This window comes from Oncorhynchus tshawytscha, unplaced genomic scaffold (genome assembly GCF_018296145.1).
Source record: "Oncorhynchus tshawytscha isolate Ot180627B unplaced genomic scaffold, Otsh_v2.0 Un_contig_1152_pilon_pilon, whole genome shotgun sequence".
Taxonomy (NCBI): Eukaryota; Metazoa; Chordata; class Actinopteri; order Salmoniformes; family Salmonidae; genus Oncorhynchus; species Oncorhynchus tshawytscha.
In genome coordinates, this window is record NW_024609720.1 from 282,281 (window position 1) to 299,810 (window position 17,530).

At 51.2% G+C, this 17,530-nt stretch overlaps 1 protein-coding gene across 1 annotated transcript in view; it reads left to right on the top strand.

Annotated features, from left to right (window-relative positions):
- Window positions 1-17,530, top strand: part of eps8a (epidermal growth factor receptor pathway substrate 8a) — a 163,210-nt gene that overhangs the window by 123,808 nt on the left and 21,872 nt on the right. Inside the window, 1 exon segment of the mRNA XM_042317247.1 lies at window positions 4,915-5,167. Coding sequence (XP_042173181.1) covers window positions 4,915-5,167 — 253 coding nt within the window.

Here is a 17,530-nt window from a genome sequence, read left to right on the forward strand (position 1 = left end):
CTGCAGTCGGAGCCGGCCCCTAACCTTCTGCAGTCGGAGCCGGCCCTAACCTTCTGCAGTCGGAGCCGGCCCTAACCTTCTGCAGTCGGAGCCGGCCCTAACCTTCTGCAGTCGGAGCCGGCCCTAACCTCCTGCAGTCGGAGCCGGCCCCTAACCTTCTGCAGTCGGAGCCGGCCCTAACCTTCTGCAGTCGGAGCCGGCCCTAACCTTCTGCAGTCGGAGCCGGCCCTAACCTTCTGCAGTCGAAGCCGACCCTAACCTTCTGCAGTCGAAGCAGGCCCTAACCTTCTGCAGTCGGAGCCGGCCCCTAACCTTCTGCAGTCGGAGCCGGCCCTAACCTTCTGCAGTCGGAGCCGGCCCTAACCTTCTGCAGTCAGAGCCGGCCCTAACCTTCTGCAGTCGGAGCCGGCCCGAACCTTCTGCAGTCGGAGCCGGCCCTAATCTTCTGGTGGCCCTAATCTTCTGCAGTCGGAGCCGGCCTTAACTTCTACAGTCGGAGCCTGCCCCTAACCTCCTGCAGTCGGAGACGGCCTTAACTTCTGCAGTCGGAGCCTGCCCCTAACCTCCTGCAGTCGGAGACGGCCTTAACTTCTGCAGTCGGAGCCTGCCCCTAACCTTCTGCAGTCGGAGCCGGCCCTAACCTTCTGCAGTCGGAGCCGGCCCTAACCTTCTGCAGTCGGAGCCGGCCCTAACCTTCTGCAGTCGGAGCCGGCCCCTAACCTTCTGCCGTCGGAGCCGGCCCTAACCTTCTGCAGTCGGAGCCGGACCCTAACCTCCTGCAGTCGGAGCCGGCCCCTATCCTTCTGCAGTCGGAGCCGGCCCCTATCCTTCTGCAGTCGGAGCCGGCCCTAACCTCCTGCAGTCGGAGCCGGCCCCTAACCTTCTTCCCTCTGTAGTGTATCAGTTTCCCCTGTAGCCGAGTTAGTGGAGGGATCTGGCTCCCTTCCATGTTATAGACGTCTAGATTCCCTCTGTAGTGTATCAGTTTCCCCTGTAGCCGAGTTAGTGGAGGGATCTGGCTCCCTTCCATGTTATAGACGTCTAGATTCCCTCTGTAGTGTATCAGTTTCCCCTGTAGCCGAGCTAGTGGAGGGATCTGGCTCCCTTCCATGTCCTCCCTCTATATCCTCCACCTTGTGGTTTCATCTGAACCATATTACACCACATTGTCAATGTGCTGTGGTTTCATCTGAACCATATTACACCACCTTGTCAATGTGCTGTGGTTTCATCTGAACCATATTACCACCACCTTGTCAATGTGCTGTGGTTTCATCTGAACCATATTACCACCACCTTGTCAATGTGCTGTGGTTTCATCTGAACCATATTACACCACCTTGTCAATGTGCTGTGGTTTCATCTGAACCATATCACCACCTTGTCAATGTGCTGTGGTTTCATCTGAACCATATTACACCACATTGTCAATGTGCTGTGGTTTCATCTGAACCATATTACACCACCTTGTCAATGTGCTGTGGTTTCATCTGAACCATATTACCACCACCTTGTCAATGTGCTGTGGTTTCATCTGAACCATATTACCACCACCTTGTCAATGTGCTGTGGTTTCATCTGAACCATATTACCACCACCTTGTCAATGTGCTGTGGTTTCATCTGAACCATATTACACCACCTTGTCAATGTGCTGTGGTTTCATCTGAACCATATTACCACCACCTTGTCAATGTGCTGTGGTTTCATCTGAACCATATTACACCACCTTGTCAATGTGCTGTGGTTTCATCTGAACCATATTACACCACCTTGATCAATGTGCTGGTTTCATCTGAACCATATTACACCACCTTGTCAATGTGCTGTGGTTTCATCTGAACCATATTACACCACCTTGTCAATGTGCTGGGTTTCATCTGAACCATATTACCACCACCTTGTCAATGTGCTGTGGTCCCTTCCATCTGAACTTGTCATATTACCACCACCTTGTCAATGTGCTGTGGTTTCATCTGAACCATATTACACCACCTTGTCAATGTGCTGTGGTTTCATCTGAACCATATTACCACCACCTTGTCAATGTGCTGTGGTTTCATCTGAACCATATTACCACCACCTTGTCAATGTGCTGTGGTTTCATCTGAACCATATTACACCACCTTGTCAATGTGCTGTGGTTTCATCTGAACCATATTACACCACCTTGTCAATGTGCTGTGGTTTCATCTGAACCATATTACACCACCTTGTCAATGTGCTGTGGTTTCATCTGAACCATATTACACCACCTTGTCAATGTGCTGTGGTTTCATCTGAACCATATTACACCACCTTGTCAATGTGCTGTGGTTTCATCTGAACCATATTACACCACCTTGTCAATGTGCTGTGGTTTCATCTGAACCATATTACACCACCTTGTCAATGTGCTGTGGTTTCATCTGAACCATATTACCACCTTGTCAATGTGCTGTGGTTTCATCTGAACCATATTACCACCACCTTGTCAATGTGCTGTGGTTTCATCTGAACCATATTACCACCACCTTGTCAATGTGCTGTGGTTTCATCTTATTACCACCACCTTGTCAATGTGCTGTGGTTTCATCTGAACCATATTACACCACCTTGTCAATGTGCTGTGGTTTCATCTGAACCATATTACACCACCTTGTCAATGTGCTGTGGTTTCATCTGAACCATATTACACCACCTTGTCAATGTGCTGTGGTTTCATCTGAACCATATTACACCACCTTGTCAATGTGCTGTGGTTTCATCTGAACCATATTACCACCACCTTGTCAATGTGCTGTGGTTTCATCTGAACCATATTACACCACCTTGTCAATGTGCTGTGGTGAACCATATTACACCACCTGTGGTTTCATCTGAACCATATTACACCACCTTGTCAATGTGCTGTGGTTTCATCTGAACCATATTACACCACCTTGTCAATGTGCTGTGGTTTCATCTGTCAACCATATTACCACCACCTTGTCAATGCTACAATATTACCACCACCTTGTCAATGTGCTGTGGTTTCATCTGAACCATATTACCACCACCTTGTCAATGTGCTGGTTTCATCTGAACCATATTACACCACCTTGTCAATGTGCTGTGGTTTCATCTGAACCATATTACACCACCATGTCAATGTGCTGTGGTTTCATCTGAACCATATTACACCACCTTGTCAATGTGCTGTGGTTTCATCTGAACCATATTACCACCACCTTGTCAATGTGCTGTGGTTTCATCTGAACCATATTACACCACCTTGTCAATGTGCTGTGGTTTCATCTGAACCATATTACACCACCTTGTCAATGTGCTGTGGTTTCATCTGAACCATATTACACCACCTTGTCAATGTGCTGTGGTTTCATCTGAACCATATTACACCACCTTGTCAATGTGCTGTGGTTTCATCTGAACCATATTACACCACCTTGTCAATGTGCTGTGGTTTCATCTGAACCATATTACACCACCTTGTCAATGTGCTGTGGTTTCATCTGAACCATATTACACCACCTTGTCAATGTGCTGTGGTTTCATCTGAACCATATTACCACCACCTTGTCAATGTGCTGTGGTTTCATCTGAACCGTATTACCACCACCTTGTCAATGTGCTGTGGTTTCATCTGAACCGTATTACCACCACCTTGTCAATGTGCTGTGGTTTCATCTGAACCATATTACACCACCTTGTCAATGTGCTGTGGTTTCATCTGAACCATATTACACCACCTTGTCAATGTGCTGTGGTTTCGAGGTTTCTTGTCAGTTGTCTTTGCACCTGAGTGAGTTTGCGGTGGGAAAACTACAGTACAACAACTCACAACCGTGTTTTTTTCCCATTTCCTCATGCAAGCAATTACTGGGAGAGTTGAACGAGGTAACTAAGCAACGTCTGCTTCATATTAATACAGTTACTGGGAGAGTTGAACGAGGTAACTAAGCAACGTCTGCTTCATATTAATACAGTTACTGGGAGAGTTGAACGAGGTAACTAAGCAACGTCTGCTTCATATTAATACAGTTACTGGGAGAGTTGAACGAGGTAACTAAGCAACGTCTGCTTCATATTAATACAGTTACTGGGAGAGTTGAACGAGGTAACTAAGCAACGTCTGCTTCATATTAATACAGTTACTGGGAGAGTTGAACGAGGTAACTAAGCAACGTCTGCTTCATATTAATACAGTTACTGGGAGAGTTGAACGAGGTAACTAAGCAACGTCTGCTTCATATTAATACAGTTACTGGGAGAGTTGAACGAGGTAACTAAGCAACGTCTGCTTCATATTAATACAGTTACTGGGAGAGTTGAACGAGGTAACTAAGCAACGTCTGCTTCATATTAGTACAGTGGATGGATTCTGTTGGCGATGATTGTCGGCTATATCTGTAGTTTTTGATTATTATATTTGTTTTACCCCTTTTTCTCCCTAATTTCGTGATATCTAATTGGTAGTTACAGTCTTGTCTCATCGCTGCAACTCCCGTACGGACTTGGGCCGTGCGTCCTCCGAAACACAACCCAACCAAGAAGCACTGCTTCTTGACACAGCGCGCATCCAACCCGGAAGCCAGCCGCACCAATGTGTTGGAGGAAACACCGTACACCTGGCAACCTTGGTTAGCGTGCACTGCACCCGGTCCGCCACAGGAGTCGCTAGTGCGCGATGAGACAAGGATATCCCAGCCGGTCAAAACGCTCCCCTAACCCGGACGACGCTGGGCCAATTGTGCACCGCCCCATGGGTCTCTCGGTCGCGGCCGGCTGAGACAGAGCCTGGACTCAAACCCAGAATCTCTAGTGGCACAGCTAGCACTGCGATGCAGTGCCTTAGACCACTGCGCCACTCGGGAGGCCCAGGCTAGATCTGTTCTGAGTTCACCACTACAGTCTCCTCGTCTCTTCTCCTCCTCAGAAACAGCGGACGGACTACGTCCCCAAACCCATGGCCACCCCCATGCCCCCCATCCCCACGCCCCCCATCCCCACACCCCTCCCTCCTGCCCCGCCACGTCTCCCCACCCCTCCCCTGCCCCCCCGGCCGAACCCCCGGCCCCCTCCCAGCACGGTGAGCAGACAGAGCAGCAACACATCCAGCGACTCCGGAAGCATCCCAGCCAGCGTCACCATGAGAGACCACCCAAATCAAAGACCCCCGCCAGTCAACCGTAAGGCACACCTGTCTTCATGTAACTTTAGGAAAGGTTGTTGGGTGTCTGTGTACTGTACTGTCTAATGGGGATCTGTGTACTGTACTGTCTAATGGGTGTCTGTGTACTGTAATGTCTAATGGAGATCTAATGACTGTTGTTGGGTGTCTGTGTACTGTACTGTCTAATGGGTGTCTGTGTACTGTACTGTCTAATGGGTGTCTGTGTACTGTACTGTCTAATGGGTGTCTGTGTACTGTACTGTCTAATGGGTGTCTGTGTACTGTACTGTCTAATGGGTGTCTGTGTACTGTACTGTCTAATGGGTGTCTGTGTACTGTACTGTCTAATGGGTGTCTGTGTACTGTACTGTCTAATGGGTGTCTGTGTACTGTACTGTCTAATGGGTGTCGGTGTACTGTAATGTCTAATGGGTGTCTGTGTACTGTAATGTCTAATGGGTGTCTGTGTACTGTACTGTCTAATGGGTGTCTGTGTACTGTACTGTCTAATGGGTGTCTGTGTACTGTACTGTCTAATGGGTGTCTGTGTACTGTAATGTCTAATGGATGTCTGTGTACTGTAATGTCTAATGGGTGTCTGTGGGACAGGAAGTCCAACTTGGAGGAGGCTCAGGGTTGGGGTTTAGGTGGTATGGTTAATGTTGTGTCCTGTAGGGAGGAGGGTCAGGGTTGGGGTTTAGGTGGTATGGTTAATGTTGTGTCCTGTAGGGAGGAGGGTCAGGGTTGGGGTTTAGGTGGTATGGTTAATGTTGGTTCCTGTAGGGAGGAGGGTCAGGGTTGGGGTTTAGGTGGTATGGTTAATGTTGTGTCCTGTAGGGAGGAGGGTCAGGGTTGGGGTTTAGGTGGTATGGTTAATGTTGGTCCTTAGGTGGAGGATGGGTCAGGGGGTCAGGGTTGGGGTTTAGGTGGTATGGTTAATGTTGTGTCCTGTAGGGAGGAGGGTCAGGGTTCAGGGTTGGGGTTTAGGTGGTATGGTTAATGTTGTGTCCTGTAGGGAGGAGGGTCAGGGTTGGGGTTTAGGTGGTATGGTTAATGTTGTGTCCTGTAGGGAGGAGGGTCAGGGGTCAGGGTTGGGGTTTAGGTGGTATGGTTAATGTTGTGTCCTGTAGGGAGGAAGTCCAACATGGAGGAAGGTCAGGGGTCAGGGTTGGGGTTTAGGTGGTATGGTTAATGTTGTGTCCTGTAGGGAGGAGGGTCAGGGTTCAGGGTTGGGGTTTAGGTGATATGGTAAATGTTGTGTCCTGTAGGGAGGAGGGTCAGGGTTGGGGTTTAGGTGGTATGGTTAATGTTGTGTCCTGTAGGGAGGAGGGTCAGGGTTGGGGTTTAGGTGGTATGGTTAATGTTGGTTCCTGTAGGGAGGAGGGTCAGGGTTGGGGTTTAGGTGGTATGGTTAATGTTGTGTCCTGTGGGGAGGAGGGTCAGGGTTCCGGGTTGGGGTTTAGGTGGTATGGTTAATGTTGTGTCCTGTAGGGAGGAGGGTCAGGGTTGGGGTTTAGGTGGTATGGTTAATGTTGTGTCCTGTAGGGAGGAGGGTCAGGGTTCAGGGTTGGGGTTTAGGTGGTATGGTTAATGTTGTGTCCTGTAGGGAGGAGGGTCAGGGTTCAGGGTTGGGGTTTAGGTGGTATGGTTAATGTTGGTTCCTGTAGGGAGGAGGGTCAGGGTTGGGGTTTAGGTGGTATGGTTAATGTTGTGTCCTATAGGGAGGAGGGTCAGGGGTCAGGGTTGGGGTTTAGGTGGTATGGTTAATGTTGTGTCCTGTAGGGAGGAGGGTCAGGGTTCAGGGTTGGGGTTTAGGTGGTATGGTTAATGTTGGTTCCTGTAGGGAGGAGGGTCAGGGTTGGGGTTTAGGTGGTATGGTTAATGTTGTGTCCTGTAGGGAGGAGGGTCAGGGGTCAGGGTTGGGGTTTAGGTGGTATGGTTAATGTTGTGTCCTGTAGGGAGGAGGGTCAGGGTTGGGGTTTAGGTGGTATGGTTAATGTTGTGTCCTGTAGGGAGGAGGGTCAGGGGTCAGGGTTGGGGTTTAGGTGGTATGGTTAATGTTGTGTCCTGTAGGGAGGAGGGTCAGGGGTCAGGGTTGGGGTTTAGGTGGTATGGTTAATGTTGTGTCCTGTAGGGAGGAAGTCAAACTTGGAGGAGGGTCAGGGTTGGGGTTTAGGTGGTATGGTTAATGTTGTGTCCTAGGGAGGAAGTCCAACATGGAGGAGGGTCAGGGTCAGGGTTGGGGTTTAGGTGGTATGGTTAATGTTGTGTCCTGTAGGGAGGAAGTCCAACATGGAGGAGGGTCAGGGGTCAGGGTTGGGGTTTAGGTGGTATGGTTAATGTTGTGTCCTGTAGGGAGGAGGGTCAGGGTTCAGGGTTGGGGTTTAGGTGATATGGTAAATGTTGTGTCCTGTAGGGAGGAGGGTCAGGGGTCAGGGTTGGGGTTTAGGTGGTATGGTTAATGTTGTGTCCTGTAGGGAGGAGGGTCAGGGTTGGGGTTTAGGTGGTATGGTTAATGTTGGTTCCTGTAGGGAGGAGGGTCAGGGTTGGGGTTTAGGTGGTATGGTTAATGTTGTGTCCTGTAGGGAGGAGGGTCAGGGTTGGGGTTTAGGTGGTATGGTTAATGTTGGTTCCTGTAGGGGGAGGAGGGTCAGGGTTGGGGTTTAGGTGGTATGGTTAATGTTGTGTCCTGTAGGGAGGAGGGTCAGGGTTCAGGGTTGGGGTTTAGGTGGTATGGTTAATGTTGTGTCCTGTAGGGAGGAGGGTCAGGGGTCAGGGTTGGGGTTTAGGTGGTATGGTTAATGTTGTGTCCTGTAGGGAGGAGGGTCAGGGGTCAGGGTTGGGGTTTAGGTGGTATGGTTAATGTTGTGTCCTGTAGGGAGGAGGGTCAGGGGTCAGGGTTGGGGTTTAGGTGGTATGGTTAATGTTGTGTCCTGTAGGGAGGAGGGTCAGGGTTGGGGTTTAGGTGGTATGGTTAATGTTGTGTCCTGTAGGGAAGAGGGTCAGGGTTCAGGGTTGGGGTTTAGGTGGTATGGTTAATGTTGTGTCCTGTAGGGAGGAGGGTCAGGGGTCAGGGTTGGGGTTTAGGTGGTATGGTTAATGTTGTGTCCTGTAGGGAGGAAGTCCAACATGGAGGAGGGTCAGGGGTCAGGGTTGGGGTTTAGGTGGTATGGTTAATGTTGTGTCCTGTAGGGAGGAGGGTCAGGGTTCAGGGTTGGGGTTTAGGTGGTATGGTTAATGTTGTGTCCTGTAGGGAGGAGGGTCAGGGGTCAGGGTTGGGGTTTAGGTGGTATGGTTAATGTTGTGTCCTGTAGGAGAAGTCCAACATGGAGGAAGTCCAACATGGAGGAGGGTCAGGGTCAGGGTTGGGGTTTAGGTGGTATGGTTAATGTTGTGTCCTGTAGGGAGGAGGGTCAGGGTTCAGGGTTGGGGTTTAGGTGGTATGGTTAATGTTGTGTCCTGTAGGGAGGAGGGTCAGGGTCAGGGTTGGGGTTTAGGTGGTATGGTTAATGTTGTGTCCTGTAGGGAGGAGGGTCAGGGGTTGGGGTTTAGGTGGTATGGTTAATGTTGTGTCCTGTAGGGAGGAGGGTCAGGGTCAGGGTTGGGGTTTAGGTGGTATGGTTAATGTTGTGTCCTGTAGGGAGGAGGGTCAGGGTCAGGGTTGGGGTTTAGGTGGTATGGTTAATGTTGTGTCCTGTAGGGAGGAGGGTCAGGGTCAGGGTTGGGGTTTAGGTGGTATGGTTAATGTTGTGTCCTGTAGGGAGGAGGGTCAGGGTTCAGGGTTGGGGTTTAGGTGGTATGGTTAATGTTGTGTCCTGTAGGGAGGAGGGTCAGGGTTGGGGTTTAGGTGGTATGGTTAATGTTGTGTCCTGTAGGGAGGGATGGGAGGGTCAGGGTTCAGGGTTGGGGTTTAGGTGGTATGGTTAATGTTGTGTCCTGTAGGGAGGAGGGTCAGGGTCAGGGTTGGGGTTTAGGTGGTATGGTTAATGTTGTGTCCTGTTGGGAGGAAGTTCAACTTGTATGGTTAATGTTGTGGAGGGTCAGGGTCAGGGTTCAGGGTTGGGGTTTAGGTGGTATGGTTAATGTTGTGTCCTGTAGGGAGGAGGGTCAGGGTTCAGGGTTGGGGTTTAGGTGGTATGGTTAATGTTGTGTCCTGTAGGGAGGAGGGTCAGGGGTTAGGGTTTAGGTGGTATGGTTAATGTTGGTCCTGTAGGGAGGAGGGTCAGGGTTGGGGTTTAGGTGATATGGTTAAATGTTGTGTCCTGTAGGAAGGGAGGAGGGTCAGGGGTCAGGGTTGGGGTTTAGGTGGTATGGTTAATGTTGTGTCCTGTAGGGAGGAGGGTCAGGGTTGGGGTTTAGGTGGTATGGTTAATGTTGGTCCTGTAGGGAGGAGGGTCAGGGTTGGGGTTTAGGTGGTATGGTTAATGTTGTGTCCTGTAGGGAGGAGGGTCAGGGTTGGGGTTTAGGTGGTATGGTTAATGTTGGTTCCTGTAGGGAGGAGGGTCAGGGTTGGGGTTTAGGTGGTATGGTTAATGTTGTGTCCTGTAGGGAGGAGGGTCAGGGTTCAGGGTTGGGGTTTAGGTGGTATGGTTAATGTTGTGTCCTGTAGGGAGGAGGGTCAGGGGTCAGGGTTGGGGTTTAGGTGGTATGGTTAATGTTGTGTCCTGTAGGGAGGAAGTCCAACATGGAGGAGGGTCAGGGGTCAGGGTTGGGGTTTAGGTGGTATGGTTAATGTTGTGTCCTGTAGGGAGGAGGGTCAGGGTTCAGGGTTGGGGTTTAGGTGGTATGGTTAATGTTGTGTCCTGTAGGGAGGAGGGTCAGGGGTCAGGGTTGGGGTTTAGGTGGTATGGTTAATGTTGTGTCCTGTAGGGAGGAAGTCCAACATGGAGGAGGGTCAGGGGTCAGGGTTGGGGTTTAGGTGGTATGGTTAATGTTGTGTCCTGTAGGGAGGAGGTTCAGGGTTGGGGTTTAGGTGGTATGGTTAATGTTGTGTCCTGTAGGGAGGAAGTCCAACATGGAGAAGGGTCAGGGTTCAGGGTTGGGGTTTAGGTGGTATGGTTAATGTTGTGTCCTGTAGGGAGGAGGGTCAGGGTTCAGGGTTGGGGTTTAGGTGGTATGGTTAATGTTGGTTCCTGTAGGGAGGAGGGTCAGGGGGTTGGGGTTTAGGTGGTATGGTTAATGTTGTGTCCTGTAGGGAGGAGGGTCAGGGGTCAGGGTTGGGGTTTAGGTGGTATGGTTAATGTTGTGTCCTGTAGGGAGGAGGGTCAGGGTTCAGGGTTGGGGTTTAGGTGGTATGGTTAATGTTGGTTCCTGTAGGGAGGAGGGTCAGGGTTGGGGTTTAGGTGGTATGGTTAATGTTGTGTCCTGTAGGGAGGAGGGTAAGGGGTCAGGGTTGGGGTTTAGGTAGTATGGTTAATGTTGTGTCCTGTAGGGAGGAGGGTCAGGGTTCAGGGTTGGGGTTTAGGTGGTATGGTTAATGTTGTGTCCTGTAGGGAGGAGGGTCAGGGGTCAGGGTTGGGGTTTAGGTGGTATGGTTAATGTTGTGTCCTGTAGGGAGGAGGGTCAGGTTGGGGTTTAGGTAGTATGGTTAATGTTGTGTCCTGTAGGGAAGAGGGTCAGGGTTCAGGGTTGGGGTTTAGGTGGTATGGTTAATGTTGTGTCCTGTTGGGAGGAAGTTCAACTTGGAGGAGGGTCAGGGTTCAGGGTTGGGGTTTAGGTTGTATGGTTAATGTTGTGTCCTGTAGGGAGGAGGGTCAGGGGTTAGGGTTTAGGTGGTATGGTTAATGTTGTGTCCTGTAGGGAGGAGGGTCAGGTCAGGGTTGGGGTAGGTGATATGGTAAATGTTGTGTCCTGTAGGGAGGAGGGTCAGGGGTCAGGGTTGGGGTTTAGGTGGTATGGTTAATGTTGGTTCCTGTAGGGAGGAGGGTCAGGGTTGGGGTTTAGGTGGTATGGTTAATGTTGGTTCCTGTAGGGAGGAGGGTCAGGGTTGGGGTTTAGGTGGTATGGTTAATGTTGTGTCCTGTAGGGAGGAGGGTCAGGGTTGGGGTTTAGGTGGTATGGTTAATGTTGTGTCCTGTAGGGAGGAGGGTCAGGGTTGGGGTTTAGGTGGTATGGTTAATGTTGTGTCCTGTAGGGAGGAGGGTCAGGGTTCAGGGTTGGGTTTAGGTGGTATGGTTAATGTTGTGTCCTGTAGGGGGAGGGAGGGTCAGGGTCAGGGTTGGGGTTTAGGTGGTATGGTTAATGTTGTGTCCTGTAGGGAGGAAGTCCAACATGGAGGAGGGTCAGGGGGTCAGGGTTGGGGTTTAGGTGGTATGGTTAATGTTGTGTCCTGTAGGGAGGAGGGTCAGGGTTGGGGTTTAGGTGGTATGGTTAATGTTGTGTCCTGTAGGGGAGGGTCAGGGTTCAGGGTTGGGGTTTAGGTGGTATGGTTAATGTTGTGTCCTGTAGGGAGGAGGGTCAGGGGTCAGGGTTGGGGTTTAGGTGGTATGGTTAATGTTGTGTCCTGTAGGGAGGAGGGGAGGTGGGGGTCAGGGTTGGGGTTTAGGTGGTATGGTTAATGTTGTGTCCTGTAGGGAGGAGGGTCAGGGTCAGGGTTGGGGTTTAGGTGGTATGGTTAATGTTGTGTCCTGTAGGGAGGAGGGTCAGGGTCAGGGGGTTTAGGTGGTATGGTTAATGTTGTGTCCTGTAGGGAGGAAGTCCAACATGGAGGAGGGTCAGGGTTCAGGGTTGGGGTTTAGGTGGTATGGTTAATGTTGTGTCCTGTAGGGAGGAAGTCCAACATGGAGGAGGGTCAGGGTTCAGGGTTGGGGTTTAGGTGGTATGGTTAATGTTGTGTCCTGTAGGGAGGAGGGTCAGGGGTCAGGGTTGGGGTTTAGGTGGTATGGTTAATGTTGTGTCCTGTAGGGAGGAGGGTCAGGGGTCAGGGTTGGGGTTTAGGTGGTATGGTTAATGTTGTGTCCTGTTGGGAGGAAGTTCAACTTGGAGGAGGGTCAGGGTTCAGGGTTGGGGTTTAGGTGGTATGGTTAATGTTGTGTCCTGTAGGGAGGAGGGTCAGGGTCAGGGTTGGGGTTTAGGTGGTATGGTTAATGTTGTGTCCTGTAGGGAGGAGGGTCAGGGTTCAGGGTTGGGGTTTAGGTGGTATGGTTAATGTTGTGTCCTGTAGGGGGAGGGTCAGGGTCAGGGTTGGGGTTTAGGTGGTATGGTTAATGTTGTGTCCTGTAGGGAGGAAGTCCAACATGGAGGAGGGTCAGGGTTCAGGGTTGGGGTTTAGGTGGTATGGTTAATGTTGGTTCCTGTAGGGAGGAGGGTCAGGGTTGGGGTTTAGGTGGTATGGTTAATGTTGTGTCCTGTAGGGAGGAGGGTCAGGGTTGGGGTTTAGGTGGTATGGTTAATGTTGGTCCTCCTGTAGGGGGTCAGGGTCAGGGTTGGGGTTTAGGTGGTATGGTTAATGTTGTGTCCTGTAGGGAGGAGGGTCAGGGTTCAGGGTTGGGGTTTAGGTGGTATGGTTAATGTTGTGTCCTGTAGGGAGGAGGGTCAGGGGTCAGGGTTGGGGTTTAGGTGGTATGGTTAATGTTGTGTCCTGTAGGGAGGAGGGTCAGGGTTCAGGGTTGGGGTTTAGGTGGTATGGTTAATGTTGTGTCCTGTAGGGAGGAGGGTCAGGGGTCAGGGTTGGGGTTTAGGTGGTATGGTTAATGTTGTGTCCTGTAGGGAGGAAGTCCAACATGGAGGAGGGTCAGGGGTCAGGGTTGGGGTTTAGGTGGTATGGTTAATGTTGTGTCCTGTAGGGAGGAGGTTCAGGGTTGGGGTTTAGGTGGTATGGTTAATGTTGTGTCCTGTAGGGAGGAAGTCCAACATGGAGAAGGGTCAGGGTTCAGGGTTGGGGTTTAGGTGGTATGGTTAATGTTGTGTCCTGTAGGGAGGAGGGTCAGGGTTCAGGGTTGGGGTTTAGGTGGTATGGTTAAGTTGGTCCTGTAGGAGGTCAGGGTCAGGGTTGGGGTTTAGGTGGTATGGTTAATGTTGTGTCCTGTAGGGAGGAGGGTCAGGGGTCAGGGTTGGGGTTTAGGTGGTATGGTTAATGTTGTGTCCTGTAGGGAGGAGGGTCAGGGTTCAGGGTTGGGGTTTAGGTGGTATGGTTAATGTTGTGTCCTGTAGGGGGAGGGTCAGGGTCAGGGTTGGGGTTTAGGTGGTATGGTTAATGTTGTGTCCTGTTGGGAGGAAGTTCAACTTGGAGGAGGGTCAGGGTTCAGGGTTGGGGTTTAGGTGGTATGGTTAATGTTGTGTCCTGTAGGGAGGAGGGTCAGGGTCAGGGTTGGGGTTTAGGTGGTATGGTTAATGTTGTGTCCTGTAGGGAGGAGGGTCAGGGTTGGGGTTTAGGTGATATGGTAAATGTTGTGTCCTGTAGGGAGGAGGGTCAGGGGTCAGGGTTGGGGTTTAGGTGGTATGGTTAATGTTGGTGTCCTGTAGGGGGAGGGTCAGGGTCAGGGTTGGGGTTTAGGTGGTATGGTTAATGTTGGTCCTGTAGGGAGGAGGGTCAGGGTTGGGGTTTAGGTGGTATGGTTAATGTTGTGTCCTGTAGGGAGGAGGGTCAGGGTTGGGGTTTAGGTGGTATGGTTAATGTTGTGTCCTGTAGGAGGAGGGTTCAGGGTTGGGGTTTAGGTGGTATGGTTAATGTTGTGTCCTGTAGGGAGGAGGGTCAGGGTTCAGGGTTGGGGTTTAGGTGGTATGGTTAATGTTGTGTCCTGTAGGGAGGAGGGTCAGGGGTCAGGGTTGGGGTTTAGGTGGTATGGTTAATGTTGGTCCTGTAGGGAGGAGGGTCAGGGTTGGGGTTTAGGTGGTATGGTTAATGTTGTGTCCTGTAGGGAGGAGGGTCAGGGTTCAGGGTTGGGGTTTAGGTGGTATGGTTAATGTTGTGTCCTGTAGGGAGGAGGGTCAGGGGTCAGGGTTGGGGTTTAGGTGGTATGGTTAATGTTGTGTCCTGTAGGGAGGAGGGTCAGGGGTCAGGGTTGGGGTTTAGGTGGTATGGTTAATGTTGTGTCCTGTAGGGAGGAGGGTCAGGGGTCAGGGTTGGGGTTTAGGTGGTATGGTTAATGTTGTGTCCTGTAGGGAGGAGGGTCAGGGGTCAGGGTTGGGGTTTAGGTGGTATGGTTAATGTTGTGTCCTGTAGGGAGGAAGTCCAACATGGAGGAGGGTCAGGGTTCAGGGTTGGGGTTTAGGTGGTATGGTTAATGTTGTGTCCTGTAGGGAGGAGGGTCAGGGTTCAGGGTTGGGGTTTAGGTGGTATGGTTAATGTTGTGTCCTGTAGGGAGGAGGGTCAGGGTTAGGGTTTAGGTGGTATGGTTAATGTTGTGTCCTGTAGGGAGGAGGGTCAGGGTCAGGGTTGGGGTTTAGGTGGTATGGTTAATGTTGTGTCCTGTAGGGAGGAAGTCCAACATGGAGGAGGGTCAGGGTTCAGGGTTGGGGTTTAGGTGGTATGGTTAATGTTGTGTCCTGTAGGGAGGAGGGTCAGGGTCAGGGTTGGGGTTTAGGTGGTATGGTTAATGTTGTGTCCTGTAGGGAGGAGGGTCAGGGTTGGGGTTTAGGTGGTATGGTTAATGTTGGTCCTGTAGGGGAGGAGGAGGGGTCAGGGTTGGGGTTTAGGTGGTATGGTTAATGTTGTGTCCTGTAGGGAGGAGGGTCAGGGGTCAGGTTGGGGTTTAGGTGGTATGGTTAATGTTGTGTCCTGTAGGGAGGGTCAGGGTCAGGGTTGGGGTTTAGGTGGTATGGTTAATGTTGTGTCCTGTAGGGAGGAGGGTCAGGGTTCAGGGTTGGGGTTTAGGTGGTATGGTTAATGTTGTGTCCTGTAGGGAGGAGGGTCAGGGGTCAGGGTTGGGGTTTAGGTGGTATGGTTAATGTTGTGTCCTGTAGGGAGGAAGTCCAACATGGAGGAGGGTCAGGGGTCAGGGTTGGGGTTTAGGTGGTATGGTTAATGTTGTGTCCTGTAGGGAGGAGGGGGGTCAGGGTTGGGGTTTAGGTGGTATGGTTAATGTTGTGTCCTAGGGAGGTCCAACATGGAGAAGGGTCAGGGTTCAGGGTTGGGGTTTAGGTGGTATGGTTAATGTTGTGTCCTGTAGGGAGGAGGGTCAGGGTTCAGGGTTGGGGTTTAGGTGGTATGGTTAATGTTGGTCCTGTAGGGGAGGAGGGTCAGGGTTGGGGTTTAGGTGGTATGGTTAATGTTGTGTCCTGTAGGGAGGAGGGTCAGGGGTCAGGGTTGGGGTTTAGGTGGTATGGTTAATGTTGTGTCCTGTAGGGAGGAGGGTCAGGGTTCAGGGTTGGGGTTTAGGTGGTATGGTTAATGTTGTGTCCTGTAGGGAGGAGGGTCAGGGTCAGGGTTGGGGTTTAGGTGGTATGGTTAATGTTGTGTCCTGGGAGGAAGTCAACTTGGAGGAGGGTCAGGGTTCAGGGTTGGGGTTTAGGTGGTATGGTTAATGTTGTGTCCTGTAGGGAGGAGGGTCAGGGTTCAGGGTTGGGGTTTAGGTGGTATGGTTAATGTTGTGTCCTGTAGGGAGGAGGGTCAGGGTTCAGGGTTGGGGTTTAGGTGGTATGGTTAATGTTGTGTCCTGTAGGGAGGAGGGTCAGGGTCAGGGTTGGGGTTTAGGTGGTATGGTTAATGTTGTGTCCTGTAGGGAGGAGGGTCAGGGTTGGTTGGGGTTTAGGTGGTATGGTTAATGTTGTGTCCTGTAGGGAGGAGGTTCAGGGTTGGGGTTTAGGTGGTATGGTTAATGTTGTGTCCTGTAGGGGAGGGTCAGGGTTCAGGGTTGGGGTTTAGGTGGTATGGTTAATGTTGTGTCCTGTAGGGAGGAGGGTCAGGGGTCAGGGTTGGGGTTTAGGTGGTATGGTTAATGTTGTGTCCTGTAGGGAGGAGGGTCTGGGGTCAGGGTTGGGGTTTAGGTGGTATGGTTAATGTTGTGTCCTGTAGGGAGGAGGGTCAGGGTTCAGGGTTGGGGTTTAGGTGGTATGGTTAATGTTGTGTCCTGTAGGGAGGAGGGTCAGGGCTTGGGGTTTAGGTGGTATGGTTAATGTTGTGTCCTGTAGGGAGGAACTCCAACATGGAGGAGGGTCAGGGTTCAGGGTTGGGGTTTAGGTGGTATGGTTAATGTTGTGTCCTGTAGGGAGGAAGTCCAACATGGAGGAGGGTCAGGGTTCAGGGTTGGGGTTTAGGTGGTATGGTTAATGTTGTGTCCTGTAGGGAGGAGGGTCAGGGTCAGGGTTGGGGTTTAGGTGGTATGGTTAATGTTGTGTCCTGTAGGGAGGAGGGTCAGGGGTCAGGGTTGGGGTTTAGGTGGTATGGTTAATGTTGTGTCCTGTTGGGAGGAAGTTCAACTTGGAGGAGGGTCAGGGTTCAGGGTTGGGGTTTAGGTGGTATGTTTAATGTTATGTCCTGTAGGGAGGAGGGTCAGGGTTCAGGGTTGGGGTTTAGGTTGTATGGTTAATGTTGTGTCCTGTAGAGAGGAGGGTCAGGGGTTAGGGTTTAGGTGGTATGGTTAATGTTGTGTCCAGTAGGGAGGAGGGTCAGGGTTGGGGTTTAGGTGATATGGTAAATGTTGTGTCCTGTAGGGAGGAAGTCCAACATGGAGGAGGGTCAGGGTTCAGGGTTGGGGTTTAGGTGGTATGGTTAATGTTGGTTCCTGTAGGGAGGAGGGTCAGGGTTGGGGTTTAGGTGGTATGGTTAATGTTGTGTCCTGTAGGGAGGAGGGTCAGGGTTGGGGTTTAGGTGGTATGGTTAATGTTGTGTCCTGTAGGGAGGAGGGTCAGGGTTGGGGTTTAGGTGGTATGGTTAATGTTGTGTCCTGTAGGGAGGAGGGTCAGGGTTCAGGGTTGGGGTTTAGGTGGTATGGTTAATGTTGTGTCCTGTAGGGAGGAGGGTCAGGGGTCAGGGTTGGGGTTTAGGTGGTATGGTTAATGTTGTGTCCTGTAGGGAGGAGGGTCAGGGTTCAGGGTTGGGGTTTAGGTGGTATGGTTAATGTTGTGTCCTGTAGGGAGGAGGGTCAGGGGTCAGGGTTGGGGTTTAGGTGGTATGGTTAATGTTGTGTCCTGTAGGGAGGAAGTCCAACATGGAGGAGGGTCAGGGGTCAGGGTTGGGGTTTAGGTGGTATGGTTAATGCTGTGTCCTGTAGGGAGGAGGTTCAGGGTTGGGGTTTAGGTGGTATGGTTAATGTTGTGTCCTGTAGGGAGGAAGTCCAACATGGAGAAGGGTCAGGGTTCAGGGTTGGGGTTTAGGTGGTATGGTTAATGTTGTGTCCTGTAGGGAGGAGGGTCAGGGTTCAGGGTTGGGGTTTAGGTGGTATGGTTAATGTTGGTGTCCTGTAGGGAGGAGGGTCAGGGTTGGGGTTTAGGTGGTATG